The sequence below is a fragment of the Mycteria americana genome, chromosome 3 (assembly GCF_035582795.1).
Source record: "Mycteria americana isolate JAX WOST 10 ecotype Jacksonville Zoo and Gardens chromosome 3, USCA_MyAme_1.0, whole genome shotgun sequence".
Taxonomy (NCBI): Eukaryota; Metazoa; Chordata; class Aves; order Ciconiiformes; family Ciconiidae; genus Mycteria; species Mycteria americana.
The window spans coordinates 126,686,282-126,708,725 of record NC_134367.1 but is presented as its reverse complement, the minus strand read 5'-3'; the positions used below and the strand labels follow the sequence as shown (position 1 = coordinate 126,708,725).

The 22,444-nt window shown below is 38.6% G+C and overlaps 1 protein-coding gene across 3 annotated transcripts in view; it reads left to right on the top strand.

Annotated features, from left to right (window-relative positions):
- PLCB4 (phospholipase C beta 4) overlaps window positions 1-22,376 on the top strand; it is a 217,360-nt gene extending 194,984 nt beyond the window's left edge. For all 3 annotated transcript variants that reach the window (XM_075496915.1, XM_075496916.1, XM_075496914.1), the window contains 7 exons: window positions 3,972-4,047; window positions 9,981-10,156; window positions 14,812-14,913; window positions 16,667-16,724; window positions 17,151-17,237; window positions 19,360-19,396; window positions 22,210-22,376. In XM_075496915.1, coding sequence (XP_075353030.1) covers window positions 3,972-4,047; window positions 9,981-10,156; window positions 14,812-14,913; window positions 16,667-16,724; window positions 17,151-17,237; window positions 19,360-19,396; window positions 22,210-22,298 — 625 coding nt within the window. In that variant the 3' untranslated portion in view covers window positions 22,299-22,376. The remainder of the gene's footprint in view (window positions 1-3,971; window positions 4,048-9,980; window positions 10,157-14,811; window positions 14,914-16,666; window positions 16,725-17,150; window positions 17,238-19,359; window positions 19,397-22,209) is intronic.
- The last annotated feature ends 68 nt before the right edge of the window (window positions 22,377-22,444 follow it).

The following is a 22,444-nucleotide window of genomic DNA, read 5'->3' as shown; positions in this document are numbered from 1 at the left end:
TATCTGTGTGAATCTCTTAATTGTCCCAGAAAAGTTCCTGGAAGATACTGGTGACTTTAATAAAATGTCCCTCTTACAGTCCCATTTGGAATTGTGTAGCAGGACCTGCTGTTGCCTTGCTGCTATCGTGTAATCCAGCAGCAGTTTCTCCGCTCCACCTTTCACCCTGTGACTGGCATTTCATTGAGACAGCGGTTTTTATACTATAAAACTGTGACCTAAAGCAGGAATTACTTTATTTAGTTCTATATCAAGCTGTGCTAATAGTTAGCCTTAATTTCATATTGTTGTCATCTGGCAACAACAACTGGCAACCAACTCAGTGAATACTGAACATAGATGCCTCTTTGGTATTGGATTCTTCCACAAACACTTTTTGTTTTATAAATTATTTGGAACGGCAGTGGTTTTGGAGTGTGCATGTTATAAACTTGCAACGGAACAGAAATAGAACTGTCAGGAGTAAACAAGGTAAGAAGAATTCTCTTCACTAAATTATTAAAAGCTCACAAACTCTTTTAAAAGCTCATGTTTGTTTTTTTGTCCAAGAAAGGAGAACTGTAAGCACCGCAATACTTCTAATCCAAGTAGTTCCTTCCAGAAAATTACTACTTCTCCAAACAGAGAGGGAACAACTACAGGACTAATTAATTTAATGTGGCTTTGATTCAATTTCCATTGAACGTAACACAGCAGAAGGTTATTGATATAGCTGGATATATAATTACAGTCAGGGTATTTACTACAGCAGCAGTGAACTAAGCCCTGGACATTGCACCAGAATTATCATGGGGAGAGAAAGGCTTCCCTGCACTCTGGAATTTAAGAATCTCGTATCAGAAGAGTCATAAATCAGTATTCCTGTTGGCCTGAGAAGAAGCCAGTGCCTCTGCCTGTCTAGGCAAAACAGCAAATGAAGGTGTGTCAGAAAGTTAAAGGTGGTAATGGCTGTCTCTGTGCAATAAATAGTGGAAAGCGCTGCATAACGATGCTTTCCAGAGTAACCCCAAATGGGACAAGTATAAAAGCAGTTGATAATTTGATTCCCAGTTTGAGATCACTTCATTGACTACTTGCAGTGTCTTTTCTTGATTTTGTAACACTTCTCGCATGGACACCAAAGCCTTTAAGATAGTTTAAATTCTCATAGAAAGTTTAAAAAAAAAAAAAAAAAAAGAGTTGGAAATTACTACTCCAGAAGCAGATCCAATATACAGCCAAACACTGTTCCTCGCCATGACTCCGTACTTTCCACGGACTCCAGAGCTCTCAGTCATCTGATGGCTCTTCAGCGTTACAAGAATAACTATTGGTATCTAATTAAGAGTCAAATCAAATCCAGTAGCAGCACAGACTTTCTGTGAAAACACTTTTTAATTCTGTATCAAAGTGTTTTAAGGGCTTACTTCAGGGTCATTGTGTATGCAGCCCTGAAAGCCCATTCAGCAAGGTACTTATGCACACACTTCTCTTCATCCCAACTGTGCAGTATATTTAAGGACACGCGTAAAAGTGAACACATTGGTTGAGACTTAAAGACTTTATTGAACTGAAATGATCTGATGAATAAGGGCCCCTGGGTTTAGTGAGTACAGGACATGCTCTGTTTCCTTGGCTGGCATTTTGGAACTTTTACAAGCAATAAAAGTTGTAAAAGAACATGTAAAATGTGTTTTCAAGGAATTCATATTGAAATTGTCAGATACTTCCTGAAAAAAGGGCTTTTTGATAGGTGTATAAAAGACTTTCTCTTCTGATTTTGTTGTGCAGTTTTTCATGGTCCATTTCTGCCACATGGTGTGACAAATGTCAACTGCATATTGTTCAGGAAAGTAGAATTTTTTAATCACACTCTAATTCGCTTGACAGATGGACAGGATTTTGCTCCCTGTGCTATTTCTGTTGTACACTTCAAATGCTTACAAATCTCAGAGAGGCTTATGGGGATACGTATGCTCGTGTTTCCCACTCTGAAATGGAGTTGAGGGCACATAAAGATCCTTCTCATTTATTGGGACTGTCCCGAAATTCAAGTGTATGTGTGTGCGTGAGCATGGACATGTGACATTGGGTAGAGCTGTCCCAGGGTATTTGTTCCCAGCTGTGACTCAATGGTTTAACCATGGACTATGCCACTGCAGTTGGGGACAATTCTTGTTATGTCCAGCCTGGCTAGAAGTTGCCTTGAGATATAATGAAAGCTGCATTTCCAGAGAAGGGATCAGTTGGTGGTTTGATGTCTGAAAAGTCCAGTGATTGAACCAATTAGACTAATTTGGGATAAAATATGTTTGATTCACCTAAGCAGCAATCTCTTTCATAGTGTATGACAAATCATATATGAATTATAGCCAGACTCTGATTGCAGCTACCCACATGCATAATCAAAACCACTTTCTTTCCAGCTGGGTTTTTTTTCAGGCAGAGGTAACAGTGGTCAGAACCTGCTCTATGCCTTTATATTACTTCCAAAGTGTCAAATGAGTGTCACAAATCTCTACAAAATTTTCCTTGTTATGACTAGAAAATAAATGACTAGTCCTTCTGGTGGCCCTTGGGAACACAAGGCACAACACACTACTATTTTCAGTAAGGGCTTTCCTGGTACTGTTTGATGATAAATGTTTTTGCTAATTTCCATAAGTTTAGCAGTACTTTGATATTAAAAGAGGATTTAAACTTGTTAAGAGTTTCATAAATCTCCTTTTCTAGAGCAAACATGGATTAATGTTACTGCAGTCAAGCAATAACCATTCTTATTAGGGCCACCTTCAGATGATAAAATGAATGTGTCTCCATCCACTCGGTGGAGTTACACCATTTTACATCAGTGGATGATCCGACACAGGAATATTACAGTAATGTTAAAAATAGACTTCTCTCAATATATTGTATTATTCCAGACAAAAAAACAGAGACTTCCAATGTGTGAATTTGTATCTGTTGTAAAAACCCTTCACTGCAAAAAAGGGAACAAGAAGATTGGTAAAGATGGAGCTTGTCAGCCTTCAAAAATTTATTGACTTTGGTGAGACAGTAATTGAAATTCCTGTTGTAGCTGCAATGCAATAGTTTTTCTGTACATCTGTCCCACCCAGTGCGTGACCTAAGTAATTGGGCTTAGTGAAGGAAATTCTGTGGGTGCGAGGTAGAAGTCATCCATCTCCTAACCCACAGGCACGACAGGGGAGCTTCAGCATGGGCCCTCTGCAGGCATTTTACCAGCCTGTTCCTTAGAATCAAACACTCCTCCTGCATTAAACAAGCTTTGCAACTTGCATTCAACCCCATTAATTTTACCCAAACACAAAGGCCATGCTGTATTCAGCTTATTGCAGGAATGAGGCCTGTCTTCAAGATTTGTTGCTTTCCAAGTCATGTAAGGTATCTAATGGCTTGGATTCATCCACACGGGTTGGTGTGGTCTGCAAGGGTAATGAGGCCCCCTTCTTTGCAACCCATTCAATTCTGTTTTCTCACAGAGGGGCACTTACACTTTCAATAGGCGTTCAAATTTAGTATGCCCAAATTGCCCTGCAAGGTGGTTATTCAAATGACTTCTCTGCCTCAAACTAAAAAAAAAAAAAAAAGGAAAAATTACTTTTAAAACAGAGGATAAAATCACGGCAAGGCAATGGATATGCCTGTAAGTTTTCAGGCAGAAACTGGTTTCTCTTGGCAAGGTATTTTAAGCCTGGAAAAGGAACCAAGTACCATAAATGGAGATGCTTGACATATCCTCAGCAACAGAATAATTGCTGGGCCAATCTAGAATTAATTGTGTGGTGTTTGAATTGAATGATCATTAATCCAACAATATTTTGTAAGTTGTGAATAAATTGCCAGAAGAAATAATTTCATTCCAATACGCTGCAGCACTTCAACTTTGATTAACATTTTAATTAGTAAGAGCTGACTGAATGGGAAGATGTTTAACTTGTGGCACACATTTGCAATTTTCCTTTTTTTAGAGGAAGTAATTGTCTTGAATTGAAGAAAGAAACGGAAATTAAAATTCAGACACTAACATCAGATCACAAATCTAAGGTAAGCAAACAGCCAATTTTAACACATGCAACATCTGAAAGAGAGATTTTGAGACCCAAGTGGTAGTTAATTTTCTCGGAAGCATATGAATGATTTTCAGCAATAATAACATGTTGAAAAGAATGGGAGTAATCGAGTGTCTAAAAGTGTTTCTTAAAAAAATTTTAAAAAGCAACATCAATTTCCTGCCCTTTTAAAATTATTGACGAAAGTGCCATATTCATGCCTCATGAAACTAAACTGGTCATTTGTGTCAGTTCTAGCTACACAAAGAGACGAATATATTCTGTATGAAATTTGGATACTAAATACTTTCTCAAAATATATACATAAAGAAGTTTCTTTTTCATTTTCCTTCATTGTCACCATGGACAACACTTGCTGCTCTGTCTCTTAGGGAAGGAGGAGTCCCAGCTGCTCTTGAACCAAGTGCCTTCTTATTTCTAGTATTTTTTTTTCTCCATTGCTTAGTTGCATTGTTTTCTCCAAGGTGCTGGAGAATAAAAAAGTGCTCTGAGACTCAACCTCAGTTCATGTGAAAAAGCTATTCTCAAGCTGTGATTCATGGCTCACATGGAGTTGCTTAGAGCTGCTGCTTCTATACTTCAATACCACTACTATGCTCACCGACTTCATATTTCCTTTGAAAGTTTTATCTACCACCTGTTGACATGCTTTCAAGTTTCTGAAAGATATCCAAACTAGAGGGTGGCAGGTATACTGGAAGACACATCCTTGTCAGAATGATCTGGAGGGAGAAGAGTAAAGGAGACTGACCACAGTACAGGAGAGTTACTGTAAAAGCTGGAACCTGTGAAAAGAATCAGACAAGTATAGAAAATACAAACAAAAGCAGCCACATCTTTGAGACTAGAATAAGGTCATTTCCATCTTTTCTTCTCCTAATTTTATTCTTTGGTATTATTATTTCACGTGGAGAAGATCCTGGTTTTCTAAACAAGGTTTTGTTCTTGTTGCTGCCTGCTCAGCCAAAGATGTAGGAAAACCCCCAAGAATAGAACCTAGTGTGTACTGTCTTATCTCCCTATCTCCTTCTTCTATGAAAAGTCCAGAACCGTTTCCTTAAATAAAAGCAAATTTGTTGACAACTTAAAAAAAAAGATAATCTATTCATTTCTTAGGGAAATAAACTCTCCGAGGAGCACTAGCTCCCTGTCATCCAGCCATAAGCTCCAAAACTCATCTGAAGTTGTATTGTGTTGAAAATTCTTTGCCCTGATCTCTGCTTCTCAGCTGTGTCATTCACAGTCTGGAGTTAAGAGGTGTGATTTGTACACAAGGGACATCCAAGTGTTCATTAATCTTCCAAATCCAATAACTGTGACTCATGTTTTCCCTTTCCACAAATGTATGCAGTTTCTGAGCCCTGTTCCTTTTAAAATCCTGCTTTCAAACTGGTTCCCTTCAATTTAATCCATACCTGGAAAACAGACTGATTTTTGTCCACTCCCATGTCAGGTTTTAGGATGACATTTTCAAAGGAGACTTAAATGTAAGCTCCTTTGAAATGCCAAGCCTCTGTGTGTTGGATAATTTGTGAAGAACTCTGCAAGTCATCTACCTCTGTGGTTTTCTCTAGGTCAGCGATTTTCAATATCTTGCTCACTGTGGTTCTATCAAAATTGTCCAGATTATGTACCGATTTTAGTATTCTCACAGACTTCTTTTGTTTCAATTGCCATGTGTGGGCCCTTGACGTATCCCTAGAGATCATTCAAAGGTTTGCAAGCAACAGGTTGGAAAACAGTGCTCAAGACCATAGGGAAATTAACTTTTCTTCTAGATGAAGGTAGGTGCAATTAAAACAGATTAAATTCTGAGATGCTGAATGCATTACACTATTATAGTGGGAGTTTGATTAATTAACAGTTGTTCAGCATTCCTGAGCATTTGGCCCACTAATTTTGATATCAGATTGTACCATAATTCAGCTTTAATTACAGCTCATGTCCTCCAGTGCAGCTCTGTGTCACAATGTGCATGTACACTTTTAGCACCAACGAGACCTTTTCATCTACAAAAGTCTTCCTGTCATGGGGAAACATCCAGCCCAAGTTTGGCATAAAATATTTAAATTGGATCTGAATGTCCCAATGTGTACTTCACACACAATTAACCTAGCAGATGCAAATTACTCCCTTGCATTAGAAAAGTAGGTCCCAATATCAAGCAGGCAGAGGATGAAAAGAAAAAAAGGAAAGATTACTTCAAAGATTATTCCTGCTTGAACTTAGTGACTAAACAAACATCTTGCATATATGCCGTGCAAAAGAAAGTTCCTTATCAAGATTTTAATTAGTCTCCTAGGCCCAATGTAGGAACAGATGAAAGGACAGGATTGCAAACACAGTCTGTAGAACAGGAAAGAGAGAAGTTAGCTAATGGTTATTTTTCTTTTCCTCTTGGATAAGCAACACTACCTTAATAGTGGAAAGTAGGACAAGAGCACAGCCCTGTGCAAATGAAATAGTAATTTTAACTATGATGCTAATAAATTGGAGAAAAGCAGGGATGTACACTGAATGTACTACATCTGAACTTTGAAATGTATCACAGATCTGCAACAAAATCGGATTTCAGATTATATTAATGGTCTTGAGTTCTAAGGTCGTCTGAATCTGAGTCAAATTGGGTATTTCAAGTCTTGTAACTGGTGTTTGGCAAATCCCTTACATCCTTCTCATCAGGTTGTATCTTGCTCTACCTGAAATGAGACTTCGAGCCTGCACGATATTTAAGAAATCTTCCCTTTCTGTCCCACCCCCAGAGAAAAACTTGTTTATGAGGACCTGTACCTGCTTCTTAGACTGCATGCTGATTTTGAAATTAGTAGCACATCACTAGCACATCTGTCCATGAACACAGGCAGGTTTTTTATGGTTCTTACTTCCTATCTTCTCAGATTAAATACTTAAAGTACTGCCATGCTTAAGTTTCCTTGCAGGTTTCTTCTTTGGGAGTTGGAATCGATGATCCTTATGGGTCCCTTCCAGCTCGAGATATTCTATGAGTCTTTGGTATCAGTGTACCAGAGATATAGGATTCCTGCCTTTGTGTTCCTCTGTGGTGTATAACATTACCCATTTAAAAACAATGATCACATTATTCGTTTGCAATGGGCCCTTGAGTCTTTGTTTCTCTGCATTTGTTTGGGCTTCATAAATGCTCTTTGCAGTTAAGTCGCAAAATAATGGCTTTCACCATGGCTTCCACTATTTATAAACTTATTTGTTTCACTGTTGCATTAAGTCACGATTCTTTTTTTATGCAAAGATTGTTTTGCATTTAGTCTACAGCATAAGGAGGCTTTAAATAAAAGCAAACTCTTTTTTGTTTACTGGAATGCCTGCCTGTCATTTTAGGGCAATGTAAACCACTCTTGCTGTGACTAGGAATCAGATCTCATATGGTAACGTCCCCTGCACTTTTCTAATACTTCAGATTAGTTTGAAACCCAGTCCTAAGTGGCTGACTGTATGGAAGAGTCGCACAGCAGCAAGCGGTGGAGGAGAATACTTGGCCAGCTCTGTCACAGTTCCCACTACAATTTTATTTGTGTTTGAAAGGGGGCAGAGCCCCGCCAGAGCATTCTCTGCAGGAAGGCAATTTGACTCACAAATCTGTGTAAGGAACCATGTGTTGGCTCCTGTGCCAAGATGTGTGGTACACAGGTGTGATTTGCTGCTGGCTCTGCCTGCTTCCTGGGTCACATAATAGCACTTGTCTTTTTAAAATAGTAATACTTTCTAACATCACGACCATAGAAGTTTTCTGAGTATGTGGTCCCTCTTCTGCTGTGGTCCCAATTACACCCAGTTACTCTAGGTTACCAGGACTTTGGATCTATCTGTACTTTTTTTCTCTAAATTGTGGATGGAGCTGACTCCATCTGGAAATTCTGCATTGAAAATAAATAAATAAGGAATGGGTTTTCCTGAGAACTTCAGCCATGACTTACTTTTAGCTCCCCTGAAGTCCACTCTAGGTCTCCCTGTGGGTTGATAAGCCAAGTGAGGTCACTACTGAGAGGAGATTCATGCAACCTAACTGAAGTGTCTAGTTGCTTGAGGCCCTGTAGATATGAGAGGCATCTCCAGGCAGTGTTTAGGTGTGATAAATCCTGCTTTGAAACTGCTCACCTTTTCGTGTCAGCAATACAAGGAGCTCGGACTAAACTTGGTCCTAACTTAAGTGCCTTAGGTGGGTGCCAGAGGTGAGCTGGAGCATCTGCCCCTCAACCTTTCAAAAACTCCATCTGAAAAGTTAGTGCCTTTTCCTTACCAACATCCAAGCATTTATTTTGACCCATTTTAAAACTGAATCCTCATGTTTTTCTGGCTCTGAAAGCAGTACTGCCTTATGAACATGTTATTCAAGATATTACTCCCACTAACTGCTCCACATCCTTCAGTGTATTTATCACTTCATAGTTGATAGGCTCTGGCTTAGTAGTACACTTACCCACGTGCACAAAAATAAGCATGGCTCATTCTGCTGGAGGTACACTCACTCTTAAACACTCTGATGAATTAGGCCTATATTAGTTGTACCAGTCTCCTGCCTCAAAATGCTTTTGTTTTTTTCTGACAGCTGCAGAAAACTCCAGGTAGCGCTCGCTCTCTCAGCTGCTTCTGCCTCCAATCCTAACTGTTTTGATATGGGACCACTATTTAACTATAGTTAAACCCAAGTCTGGCTTTCAGGGAGCGGTAGTCACCCTGCCCTGTTACAAAATGACTCGCCGTTTTTTGGTTTGTTTTTTTTTTTTTTTCATTAGAGTCCAGCTTTATTACACAACATGAGCTTTGTGCAGGAGGGCCTTCAGGGGAGCCTCTCCAGGGCAGAATGGAGACTGGGGCTGTTAAGGTCCCCTCTTTCTTCACCATCATCAGTGTGTGCAGGGGAGTCTGTTCTGCACTATGCAGAGCCCACATGTGGGCCCACACCTAAAATACTGGCATCGGTGTCTCACTTTCTGAGCAATATGGTGGCAATTTTTGATTTGAAGAATAAGGTTTAGCTTTCATAGAAGATGACCCAGATGCTATTAGTTACCATAGTAGCAGTTGAAATTACTACCTGAAAATAGGTTTACTGTGAGGCATATTTTGTATACCATTTATGGAAAAGTAGGATAGCTTGTCAAAATACCCAAAGATAATTATTAAAGGATAATAAAATATATCTTTCTATTAGCTTCTTTTCTAAATCATTGAGTGCAATATATTCTTATAATAACAACTCTGGTGATTTAGACTTCTTCATACTGTCTCTTGGGAACTTTCCAAAACTTTAATCTCATTATTGTTGTGAGTCGTGGAAGATAAGCAAGAGAAGAATACTTGTCAGATTCCCTGCTGACTTAATGAATATAAAACAAAGATATGTAGCCCATCATCAGATTCAGGTTGTATTAAATACAGGATTTCTCTGTAAACTGACTGTGTTTGTAAAACTGCCTCCACAAAATCAAAGACTGTATTTAAGCCCTCAGAGAAATCCTGCTCGCTAGGTTTTTTCCATTGTTAATTTCAATACTTTTTTTTTTTTTTTTCTTGGCAACCAAAAATGTGAAACTGTTTTATTAAGAACTCAGTGTTAGAGAAGGTTTTAAAATAACAGTAGTACAGTCAAGAGCATAAATGCAGCCAGTTTATTCAGGGCACTTTAGATAACAGAGTCCTAATAGTAGGGGTTGTTTTACATCTGGTTTTGTAATACACTGTAGTGTCCTCAGTGACTTTGTTACTCTGTGAAGCAACTTCATTTGTGTTAACTTCATTTTTCACAATTTAGCTGCATTCTTTATAATGTTTTTTATGATTGTCTTTATATCATCTTCAGCAGCAGTAATAGTTGATCTCCTAGCCTAGCTGAGAACCTCTACCAAAGCTGCTGTTACTTCTCTACAGGTCAAAGAGATTGTGGCACAGCACACTAAAGAGTGGTCTGAGATGATCAATACACACAGTGCCGAAGAGCAAGAAATCCGTGATTTACACTTGAACCAACAGTGTGAACTACTGAAGAAACTGCTGATTAATGCTCATGAACAACAAACCCAGCAGCTAAAATTTTCACATGACAGGTGAGCAGGGCAGTGCTACCTGGTAATAAGGGTTGGTTTATGTCTGTGTTGTAGAATGTTTTAGTTTCTTGTGTTGATAGCTCCTGTACTTCTGTCAAAGATGTAAGCATGGTAGAAGTAAAAGAATTGATCATACAATGTTTAGATAGATGCAGCAATGGGCTTCTTAGCTGGTTTAGATTATCTGAATTTCATTAAAGGCAGTGGATGTGGTGAAGCAGTGGCAGTTTGCATCAACTGTGGATGCTTAGACTTTACCCAGGAACTTAATTCAGAGGCTGGAAACTGAGAAGTATCAAATATGGAAATATCCTTTGGAGTAGCTAGCAGTTGTGGACACATGTGTTTATAGCATTGGTGATTATAAGAAAGATCCATGAAAAGTAAGATCAGAAAAACAACAGGTAGCAGGATAAGCTACATTAGACTGACGTCTTATCTTCATAAAATATCCTGTCGTAGTCACTGGGAATACAGAAGATATTGCATGACACTACTGTCTTGTTGCTTTTGTAATTACCCATGCTGCCCATTTGAAATTAAATAAAATTAAATACGCACACATTGTATCCACAGTGTTAAAATGGCAGTAAGTAGAGGAATCATTTTTTATGCTATGATCTATTATGCAAAGCAGCCTAAAAGCATATGAATTGCAAAATGTGTGTGTACATACATACGTATATATTCATACATATATATATATTCATATGTAATTGTCTTCAGCATCTTTCACGTAAAAAGTGTGGGGGAAAGGAATAAATAAATCACAGTTGAAGAAGGAATTGAAATGATTTTTTAAATTCCTTGAGTGAAAAAACAGCTTATCTTTGCATCAGAGAGAACACATGCTGGGACCTGCAAGCTTTCCATCCAACAGAGAATTGTCCCAGCAAAAGGCTTTTAGTGAGCTCATCTTTATGTTAATCTCTGTGATACCCATCTATTCAAGCTGTCCTGCAATACATACCCAGTCAAAAATGAAGTCCAAAAATTGTTACATTTTAATACAAATGCATCATTCAAAAGATACTAGCCAGAGGAAGGTGCAGTCCTTGGTACTGTATCTCTAAATCATACCTGGCTGCATCAGCCCAGAGAAGTCACATCACTTTTTTTTTAGGAGTCCTGTATTCTGTCCTATTTGAAATTCACCACAATGCTTAGAAGGTAATTTGCTAATATATAGCCTGTGAAAGTAAGGCGTTGTTTTCTTTTCCATACATGTTTCCTTATTCTCTTAACTTTGCTAAAGGTTGTCATTGTAGGCAGCTATTATATCTATGCTAGGGCAACGTTTAATTTTTTTTAAAGCTTTTTTCTCATTGTTTTTGTCTTTGGGTTTGGAATTTCTGTATCTCTACATTCTTTAAACAGCCCTGTATAATTTCTTGTAACTAGTTCTTATATGATTAGTAATGGATCTTGCTCACTTATTAGAAATCATTTGTGTTCAGTCCATGTATTGTTCTATTTATTCTCAGAGCTACTAAGAACCAGACCTCAAAATCTACATCCTGATAAATACTGAGAACTACTTCTTCTCAGCTGTCCCAGGAGTAACAACCTTCAAAATTCTTTCTGCTTTATTCATTGCAATTCAGTGTGTTTCTGCTTATTTGGGAATTTGTGTGTAACCTCTAAATGTGCAGACTGGGGACTTTCCTGTTTAAAACAAATTTAAGACTGTGTCTGAATCTATGAATATTTCAGAAGAATTTGGAATGTGAAGTATTGAAATGTGAATAATAATGCCCCAAAGAGACTTTACACTTAATCATTTGTAAACTTTTTTATAGAATAGATTGTGTGTTGGAATATGTATGTGTTTATCTGTATAGGTGTATGTAATAGCCAAGAGATGACTCAGGTAACCATCAGAAAAAAAGGATCTATCTAAGAGCAGCGTGCGAGGTGGACCATGCTCTCAGCATGCTGTTCTTGCCGCTTCCCTCTCTGTGAGCTGAGGCAGTGAGTTAGCTATCACAACAGAGGACACGGGGCTAGCAGGAAAGATCAGTAATCTCAAGTGATGTAGTTATCTGCTGTAGGGTAGATACTTTCCCTCCCTGTGCAGTACAAAAAGCAATTACAGTTTGTGCTTTGAGCTCATTTAAAAACAAAGCAGAAGACAGCAAATATCACTAAAAATCTGAAGCTTATTGAACTCCAGGGGTGCTGTGCCCCCTGCCACTCCAGACTGGGTTAGCTTGACTGGCTTGGATGTAGTGAGCTTGCAGCATTTCAGAAATTGGGCACGTGAAGCTGTTATTCGCAAGCATTATGTGCTGCAGATAAAATAACATGAGAGAGAAAGAAAAATTAGGGGGGGGGGGGGGTAATAGAAGAAGAGATTTCTAGTCATTCAAACAATACTGGTGGCAAAATAACATGTTAATGCACTTTAATGTCATCTAAATATATGTATACATTCCAAGGATAGACTTGCATGCTTAAAGTTAAGTATCCCTTTAAAGGACATGTTTGTATACATCTCAGAGTTACAGTCAGTATGATACGGTAGGAAATCAGCAGTTAAATCTTGCAGTTCATGTGCCACATTTTTCAGAATCCTTTTTTTCTTTACCATCCTGCTATATCTACTTCTTCCAGTTAACTCTGGCTACAGGCATCACCACCGCTTGTGAGCGGGGGCAGTTCTCCACTGGTGGCGTAGCCCTGCCAGCCAGGGCAGCACGGGCTGAACTTGAGACTCGACGTGAAGCCCCACGCCAGGTGGTTGAGCAGTGAACTGACACTAGAACTTTGGCCCCGTCTTTGAGAAGTGCTATTTTAGAAACAAGGAGTGGTGCCTACAAGTGCTTCTTGGTGATTTTAAAAGGAAGATAAGATTTTTCATCTCTTCTGTTAATAATACCTTTTCTTTCTTGCAAGCGGTGAAAACTCAACACTCCCAGAAAGACCCAACAGCAGTGTAACTCAGAGCTAGATTATAGTTTGCAGAATAGAGAAGCAGTTGCATATAGATGTGTTGGCTCTTTCAGCCCTATCCATGGCCAAAGCTTCATTTTGAAATCATCAGTGATGCACAGTAGTCCTCTAATCCTCTTAACTTCTTTCACTCTAAAATTATATCCGATGCAAACAGGCTAAATCAATTTGAACACCTACACTTAACTTTTTTCATATCCTTGAGCACAGTAATAAAAATAAATGATTTCAGTACTGCTTTTAAGATAGTGTGCTTGAAAATTACTTCAAATTCAGTATAGAAAATAAAAGCTTTTATTTGGAGAAAGGACTGTTGGAATGAAATGTGCTCTCGACGCAACATTTTTTAGAATCCAGTCTAATTTTTGCTGTGATACCACTGCTTTTAAATCTGTATTCAGGAAATGTTTGACCTTATGAACTCTGGGAGGAAGAAAAAGCACCGCATTTCTTGAATAAAAATTTTAAACTGTGGAAAATGTAAGCCATGGAACAAAGTTTCCTCACGCTACTTAATGATGAGAGATGAAAGCAAGCTAAAAAAGATTCAGTGACAACATTTCATTAAGCACTCTGTTCTGTGCCACACCCCTCTTCAGTGCATACAAAATACTTAGAATTTTGGGTTAGTAAGTACAGTAGTTGTTTAGTGCTCTACTTAAGATCGTGTCCAGAAAAAGAGACTAAGGCACTGCCTTGGCTTGCGATGCTTTTAGATGCTTATGCAGTACTGGCGACTTTACAATCCGTTATTCGCTGCCTAATTTCCCTATATAATTCCTGTTTAAATAAGCATTTAAGATCAGGAACTGCAAGTGCTGGAATGCTAAGCAGGCAGAAAGCAAGAGCTAGCCTTCAGGGATGGCCTTTTGGAGCTTGGCTGGCTTACCCAGCGTGACGAAAAGCCTTCTGCTCGCTCGCAGCTCATAAGCCATTTCTGAAAGTCAGCATCTGTACTGTTACTCCCAACAAAGAATCACAATCTCTTTTTCTTTTTAAAACAACAGGATATTTATTTACTTATTTTCTGTTTTTCTACTACACTGGCTGAAACACTGAAGAGGTTTTCCACCTCCTGAGTCAAACCACACCACTCGGGACGTTACCCCTGGAAGGTGATTGCCACCCTCCTGTTAAAGCTATCTTGTTTCACACAAAAGGCTACAAGGTTCACAGGGCCAGAAGGAGAAACCGAACACAAGTCTGGCCATGGTCTAAACTACAGGGCTCTTGTCAGGCCCGAAATAGAAGTCTTAAAAGGAAGTCTGTCAGCTCATAACACAACTAGCAAATATTATTACTATTCATATTGCAGCCATGTTCTGAGTGCAGGATTTGTAAATTTTTTAGGCAGTTTTAAAAGACAAATTGCATTTTCTAAATGGCTGATAGTAGCTCATACTTGGACAACTCATACTAGGGAGAAAAGAGAGTATTTTATACCCTTTTATAACATTCAAAGTGTAAAAATGCTTTAAACTGATCTTTCAGATCATATTCTCTGGAAGAAATGGAGATTTCTGAATGCTCGCTCAAATTGTGTAAAGTCTACCCAAAGGAAGGCAATTTTCATATGGTTTGTTCTTCCCTCTTCCTTAATGCTTCAAGGACAAAATTAAACCCCGGTGTAGAGTAATATCAGGAAACCAACTTCAACAACATTTGCATCTTAGGCATTAATGACTTTGTTTGGTTTTGCCTAGGGAAAGCAAGGAAATGCGTGCCAACCAGGCTAAAATATCTATGGAGAACAGCAAAGCCATAAGCCAAGACAAGTCTATCAAAAATAAAGCTGAAAGAGAAAGGTAAGTATCTGATTTCCCTTCTTGAGAAGGGAAGAATGCTGTCAAAGGCTGACAGGTGAACTCATGGATTAATTCTATTAAAACTATGCTTTTATGTGTGGAAAAAATGTCTAATGATTGTGCTGAATAGATTTTTAGCTGACCATTTTAGGAAAAATGTTGCTTTTCTTGTATTTATCCTTTTACTAAATGTAATGCCCTGATCAGGGAAATAAAAAGGTTCTTAACTTTATACTCATCAGCTATGACTGACTGCTGTAGGTCTAATCACACTATTAAATTGAAACACATCTGTAAGAGTTTTAATGATCGTACTTAAAGTGCGTTATACTTTTTTGCTGTTGCTTTTTAAACAAAATGAGGGCTGTACTGAAAAAGGAGTCTGAGGTTTGGTTCTAGCTGGAGTCAGAATAACTGGAGAGGCAGCATCGCTAAAAACACGGGAGGTGTTGCCAGTGAAAGGCTTTCTGCCTTATCTACTGATAACACGGAGGAGAGGTGGAACAGAAGGAGGGAGTGCTCAAAGTGATGATAATCAACGAAGAGGGTGATGGAACATAGGAGTGAAGAAGCAGGAGATGCACTCCACAACAGCACACGTGTTGCTTCTCCACTCCTGAACTGAACTGTAGCTCTCTCCCTCGTTACGTGCTGACATTGGAGACCTGGCCAGCATCCAGGCTCAGCAAACCAAGGGCACTGCTGCACTGCCAAAAGTGGGTTATTCACAGCACGTTTGGGGATGACAGCCTTAATTGACTTGAGAGACTAGAGAGACACTTGCCAGTACCAGCTACTGAGACTTTTTGGAGGATTGATCTGCATTATAGCTATTTTAAGTTTCTTCTATTTATCCTAAAAGTTTCCAAATAAATAGATAAAAGCAGAGTCTACATGATGACGTCTCATAAGCCTTCAGGGTTTCCCCTTCACTTTGGGCTTGCCATCTGGCTCATTCTTTCCTTTCTTACATTCCCTTCTGGGCACTGGGCTATTTTTGGTCAAAAGGCTTGAACTTGTTCCCTCTGAACTAAGTCCCTTGAGTGTTACAGACTCCTGGCTCATCAAGAAGACAAGTTGCCGAAGCCCTTGGTAACTGTATGCTTAGTTAATGCAAGACCTCCGTTAATGACTCTGAGATAAATCTGTTCCCAGATTTGAAAGCAGTCTGAATGCAGTTCTGGTTTTCAGGCTTTGCTATTAGTCTGATTCAGCTCTTTGAACTATTTTTGGTATATTTCATGATGGAAATCTTAGGAAGAGACCCTTTGCAGTTAGGTATTTTATGTAAATATTAATTGTATACTTACCTTTTTGCTTAAATAACAGCTTTAAGAACCTTACAGCATTGGTAAGCTGTAACTTATGATCATCAGGTGATTTTTGCATTACCACTGTTAAGAGATGTAGCACTTTTTATATGCCAAAATAAATTGAGAGCAGAGTGCAGTAAGGGATGCACAAATGAATTAAACTTTTTTTTAAGTTCTGTCCACCACTCTTGAGTAAGAGAAAAAGCAAACTTCATTCACAACAGTCGTGGTCTTTTTTTTCAAGTCTTCAATCATACTGTCAATGTACTTGGAAACCTTTAAGTGTAAAGGTGCATAGTGTAGAGGAGTGTACAATTTGCCATTAGTCCCACATGGTACACATAGTGAGAAACCAAAATATACCTTATGAGTTTGTGATTCTCTCTATTGGGTTTCTTTTTTCCAATGAGTCTTCATGGACAATGTTTGCATTTTTTTAGGCGAGTCAGAGAACTGAACAGCAGCAACACAAAAAAGTTCCTGGAAGAGAGAAAAAGGGTAACTATAACCTTGACAAAGTCACTGGCCACTATTTCTGGATATTCATTTTCATTTCTCTGTGTTGAGAATCCAGCTCTAGTAAACAGATGTTTGTCCTTGCTTTGTTCCACAGACTTGTAGTGTAAAAGATCTAACATCTATATAAGAGGAAGCTATTTTAAATTAACAAAATTACTACTCGTTGTGTATTTGCTACTTTTATGTAATATATATATATATTATACATGTAATATATATAACATACATATATTATTATATTTAATAGCTCTTCTTAAGCTTGGGTGATATAATAGGCCTCCTGTGATGTTTTGTGCCATCCAAATGGGGCAAGCCAGTGTATATATGTGTATGTTTCAAGTAAGTTTTTATTTTGCTTGTTAATAATGTGTTACATTTCCCCCCATTATGTTGTCTTGCTTACAGCTGGCAATGAAGCAGTCAAAGGAAATGGATCAGTTGAAAAAAGTTCAGCTTGAGCATTTAGAAGTCTTGGAGAAGCAGAATGAGCAGGTATCTTATTTTAAAGGCTTAAAAGAAAAGCAAGCTAGTGAAAACAGTAACCAGAATCAGGCTGAGTAGAATGCTTCTGAATGTAAGTCATTACCGAACTTGGGAAAATGACCTTGTTCATGGTCACTCACCTACTTGGGGAGTTAAAATGAAGAGGTGAGGTGACTTAAATAATGATACAGAACCAGATTTGTTTCAGATAAGCATGTGAAAGCTAGACTGCTTAGCCAGAGTCTGTCCTTTCAGCTGCTCAGCCACGTTGATACTCATTAGCTAGATATGACAGTCATAAAAGGCCCGGCATATCCATTTTAATTACTCCCAAAAAGTACCTCAAGCAAATCTGTTTCCTTCATTTTGGAACTTGCATTTCTAGTGCTGATTGGAAAATAGAGGTGAAACGTGCACAGAGCATCTCTGAACTCTGAGAGACAGTTGGTTTGGACTGAATTCTAGAAATGTATAGTAGCATGGGGAGTTTTATCTGTACTTTCCTAATTAAAATACCTTATTATTTTCTGCTAGTTTATAAGACTTTTTTTTTTTTAATTGAAAAACTACTTGGCAAGGAAAATTCTAATCTTATTTCTGGTAGAAGCAATGCTATGTTCTAAGCAGTTCCCTTGCTGAAAGGTTGAGCCAGCAGAGCTGTAATAACTGCATGGACTTGCAGTACTGCACTTACAAAAATGTAAACTGCAAGGGGAATATACCCAGCAGTTCAGTGAGGTGAGAGAGAAGGAGTGCATTTAATACCCATTACTTTCAAGGGTTATGTACTTACTTCTTTGTTTATTAAACGTTCAGAACTTGAACTCTCTGGCAGACATTATAGTATGAATTAAAGCCATCTTGCAGAGCAGGAGGGAAGAGAAGAGTATGTGCAAATCAAGTATTTCCACTGTCAGGAGAGAGTCCTACAACCCCAAAAGCTGCAGCCTGGTTAACTTCTAGGGGGGTGACAGCATGTAGGATCGCAGGCAGCGGCTACCAGCGAGCCCCACTATGGCTCTGTCTTCTGATCGCTCCACCACCCTTCTGGACAACAACCCAAACTTCCTAGTCTGTTCCCTCTCAGGGTTTCTGTAGCCGCTGTCTCTAACATCCAACGTGAATGGATCTGTCAGTCAGTCTGCTCCTGAGCAATACCTGCACATAATCAAAAGGCAGGGGAGGCAGGCACCCGGGGTGCAACTGGGCTACAGCGGATCTGTAGAGCCACTGCGGAGAGCATGACAGAGAACTCCCTGTAAACTGTGCTACTTGACAAAAAATGATGGGCTTGATCCAGAGATAGGTGTTATCAGTGGTTTCTTTCCATTGGCTTCAGAGGGATTTGGATCCATTTTTTAAAAACTTAAGGACAAGAGAGAATTATTATAGTTGTGCTTTTAACCACAATGCGATAAACACGTTATGTGTAAGGGAGGGAGGTTGCTGGGAAATAAGTGTGAGTCATTAAAGGAGTCACCTCTTTCGGCAATTCGATACTTCCCTCACCTGGGGTTACAGCTTCCGCTGCTGAGAGATGGTAACAGCCTACATGAGCTTGCTCATACGCCATTTCAGTGCAGAGCTGAAGCCAGCTTAAATCATCAATGATTAAATGGAGTAAGATCATTTACATGCTGGTTATCACGTTTGTGTGGGCACGTGGTGGCCTCCGTCACCAGGGTAGTCCTTAACAGCTTTTTAACTCACTCTAATTCGATCCATCAGAGCATATATTTTCATACCTGCTGTTTTGACCCCTTCCTTTTAGCCCCAAAAGTGCACCAGTGCAAACCCCCAGCTGGGTCTGGTTTCGTTGTAATACGTATTGATGTAGGAGAGCTAGCTGGATCAAGATAAAGGTGGTATTTGTTTAATGAGAATTTCAAAGCATGATTTTTTTTTTTCCTGATCAAACAAGAGAAGAAATTTTTCATACAAATATACAATGTAGAAAAGTAGAATTATGGGTGGAAACAGCCTTCAATACAAACTGTTATGAATTTAAATTTGTTTTGTTTTATGTATGTTTTTCTTGCATTAATTTTTCAATTTCACTTCAGTTTTCATTCATTTAATTTGCTTCTTGTTGTATTACTCAATTTTGACATTATTATTTTTGTACAAACAGCTTTTGAAATCCTGTCATGCAGTGTCTCAAACACAAGGTAGGATGGACGTATAATAAGCAAACTATTATTTCAGTGTGCTTTCCTTCTAAATTAAATCATTACCATTATGGAGCCCTCCTTGTAAATGCAACCATTGGGAAGTACCATTGACATAGTGAACACAATGCTAATCTTGTTTGCACACAGATATTTGAGCCTGACACAATATTAACAGTATTTTGTGCTTTAGCATCCCAAATTCAGATGCATATGAGCAGCGATGTGCAGAGGAAATACTTAGAGATTAACTTGTATTGTACATTACCTGTCGGTACTGAAAGATACGCTTAGAGTTCTAAACTGTGTCTGAGAGAAGTGTCTATTGATCTAAGAAAACTATTTTAGTGTTAACATACATATGATTAACTGCTAATGCTGACAAAGAGTATCCACATATATCAATATGGTAATAAAATAAGTAATTCCACATAAGAATAGCAAAATATAGAACAGATGGCTAGAAATAGCTTTTTAGTGTCTAAAGAAGAGAGAGGCTTCCAGCGCTTTAAAATTCACTTCAAAATCCAACACATTACAAGGTATGGCAATTATATTTACCATGTGGCTGTGCTGCTGTGGCTTCCTAAATAATCGTTACTCACAAGAAATCTCTGTTAACCCTTGTTTTACCAAGGGAAATAGTTGTATTAGGCTTGAACATCCAGTTGTACAGTATTGCCTGATCTGAATTATTTTCTTGAATTGATAACATACTTGTGTCTTGCACCACTGAGTCTGACAGCACCCTCTTTAACAACATTTATTTATAGACATATAATGAGGACAAAAAACATTCATTAGGCTAGGGAAAAAAAAATTCTTTTACTGTATATGGTTCTTAGCCTGTCTTAGATCTCACTAGAGAGCAAGCATCGTGAAAGCAGAGTCCATTAGCTGCCACTCACTTCATGAAATCACTGTAGCTTCAACACTGCCTTCCAGAAGGCTCATCTTCAAGTATCGTGCTTGTGTGTTCACATCAGAATGCACTGTCTGAACCAACCTCAGACTGGCAAAACCGTGCATCCTAGTCCTCTGCTAATGTGTTCTTTGAAACCAAGTTATCTCTAAAATAATTCCGTACCCCATATATTGGCATGCAGAATATTTATAGGACACTATGTGCCAGTAGTTAAGTCACAAGCTTAAAACGTGAAGTGTGTGAGTCACTAAGAAACAAACACAGGGTTTTGTTTTATCTGGAATTTCATTTCACACACAGGCAAAATCCAGCCAACATTTCAGAAGAGGTTGTACATATTGATTTATTTATTATGTTTCCATATTTTCATGTTAAAATTATTTCTTCATTACTTTCAAGCTTTTAACTCATTTAAATGGAGAGCGTTGATTAATTTTTAATCATATTTATGACAGTTGCTTTGCTATTATCATAATTACTTTTTTCCCCAAGATGATGATGATCATGAAAGTACAGGGCTAGATTTTTCAAGAAGGCATGTATATCACATCTGCACAAACCTACATTTACCTTGCAAAATGAATAGCTGTGCATCTCATTACTTTAGATCTACATCTGCCCATTTTCGCATACGCAAATATGTGTTTGTACATCTAGAATAGGTGACTCCTTAAGTAGGAGCTTGTATAGCAAAGTTCCCTGTCTAAGCAACACTTACAACTTTTTGAGGAACATAGTTCACGTAAATCAAGTCCAGTAACCATTCTTCCCTGCATGATGGACGCAAAGCAGTTACACCAAAGAAAGTATTAGCTTGGTTTGCCTCTTCCTAAACTTGTCCTAATCCTCGGGAGCTTGGTTGTAAAGATAGGTGGGTTAGCTTGCCTTCTGGGTCAACTTATTCAGAGTCCTTTGGGATATGGATTTAAATAACTTCCCAGATTGAGAGTCCTCAGAGACAATGGAGAGATGGTGACTCCCAGTTCCTTTAAACTGCAGAGTTTCAAACCAAAGCACAACTTCTAATCTGTAACTGAGCCACAGGAGGAGTAAGTGTGCATGTGTGTGCGTCTGTGAGAGAGAGAGAGGGAAAGAGAGGGAGAGGAAGGGAATTTAAAAAGCTCTCTCTAAGCAGGGGGTTCCCAGGCCAGTTACCACTTACATACAGTGCTTTAACTCTCCTTGCAAAGCCCAAGGCACGCAGAGTTTATAGCGAGATTTGGCATACATTCATTGCTGTATTCTGCACAATGCCTTTGGATACAGTTCAGGTGGATTCAGTGTGTGTAATCCCATGGAGCGTATAGCAGTACTCTAATCCTGAGGTGGAAAACACCACGTCTGTAATCATAAGGATCTCCAGGCCAGATGGAGATTTTTTTTTTTTAAATTATTATTTTAAAAATCTTGCCTACTGCAAGGAAGATGTTACACTGATGGATTTTTGTCATTCATTGTCTGTACAAAAGAAACAAGGCCAGATCATAGGTGAACTCTCTAAACATTTCGGGAAGTAACACATCACGAACTCACACAACAGCAGTGAAGCATACATTCCCAAAGACATTTCCTATCAAGAGAAGGAGTCGAATCGGCATCTGCCTAGTTTTCTTCCCCCAAATTGGAGCTTCGCATTTTACCATACTTCTTCAGAAAGTCAACCCATGAGTCTTGGAATAGGATCAAAAATATTTTCCAAGAATTTCTAAACATAAGAATTACGTCTGATTTTGAAAACAGAATGACACTGGGGGGGTAAACACAATGTTATTACATGTATCTTCAGTGTGTTTTGCCTGTATTTCACTCAGACACTGATATAAAACATGTGCTTTGTTTTGAACAAAAGGTCTAATGCAATGCTTCATGCGGTTATTTTGGATTGCAGGCAAAGGAGATGCAGCAGATGGTGAAGCTGGAAGCAGAGATGGATCGCAGGCCAGCAACAGTGGTCTAAAGCCTCAACAAGCAAATTGAAGTTGGAGAACACAGCATCCTTAAAATGAGAGCAAAATTCCAAATAACGTTGCTGAGGTTGAAAAGTGGGCTTTTTTATTTTCTTTTTTTTTTTGGGGGGGGGTGGTGGTGGTGTTTTTTTTTTAAATATATAAAGTGTAGCTATG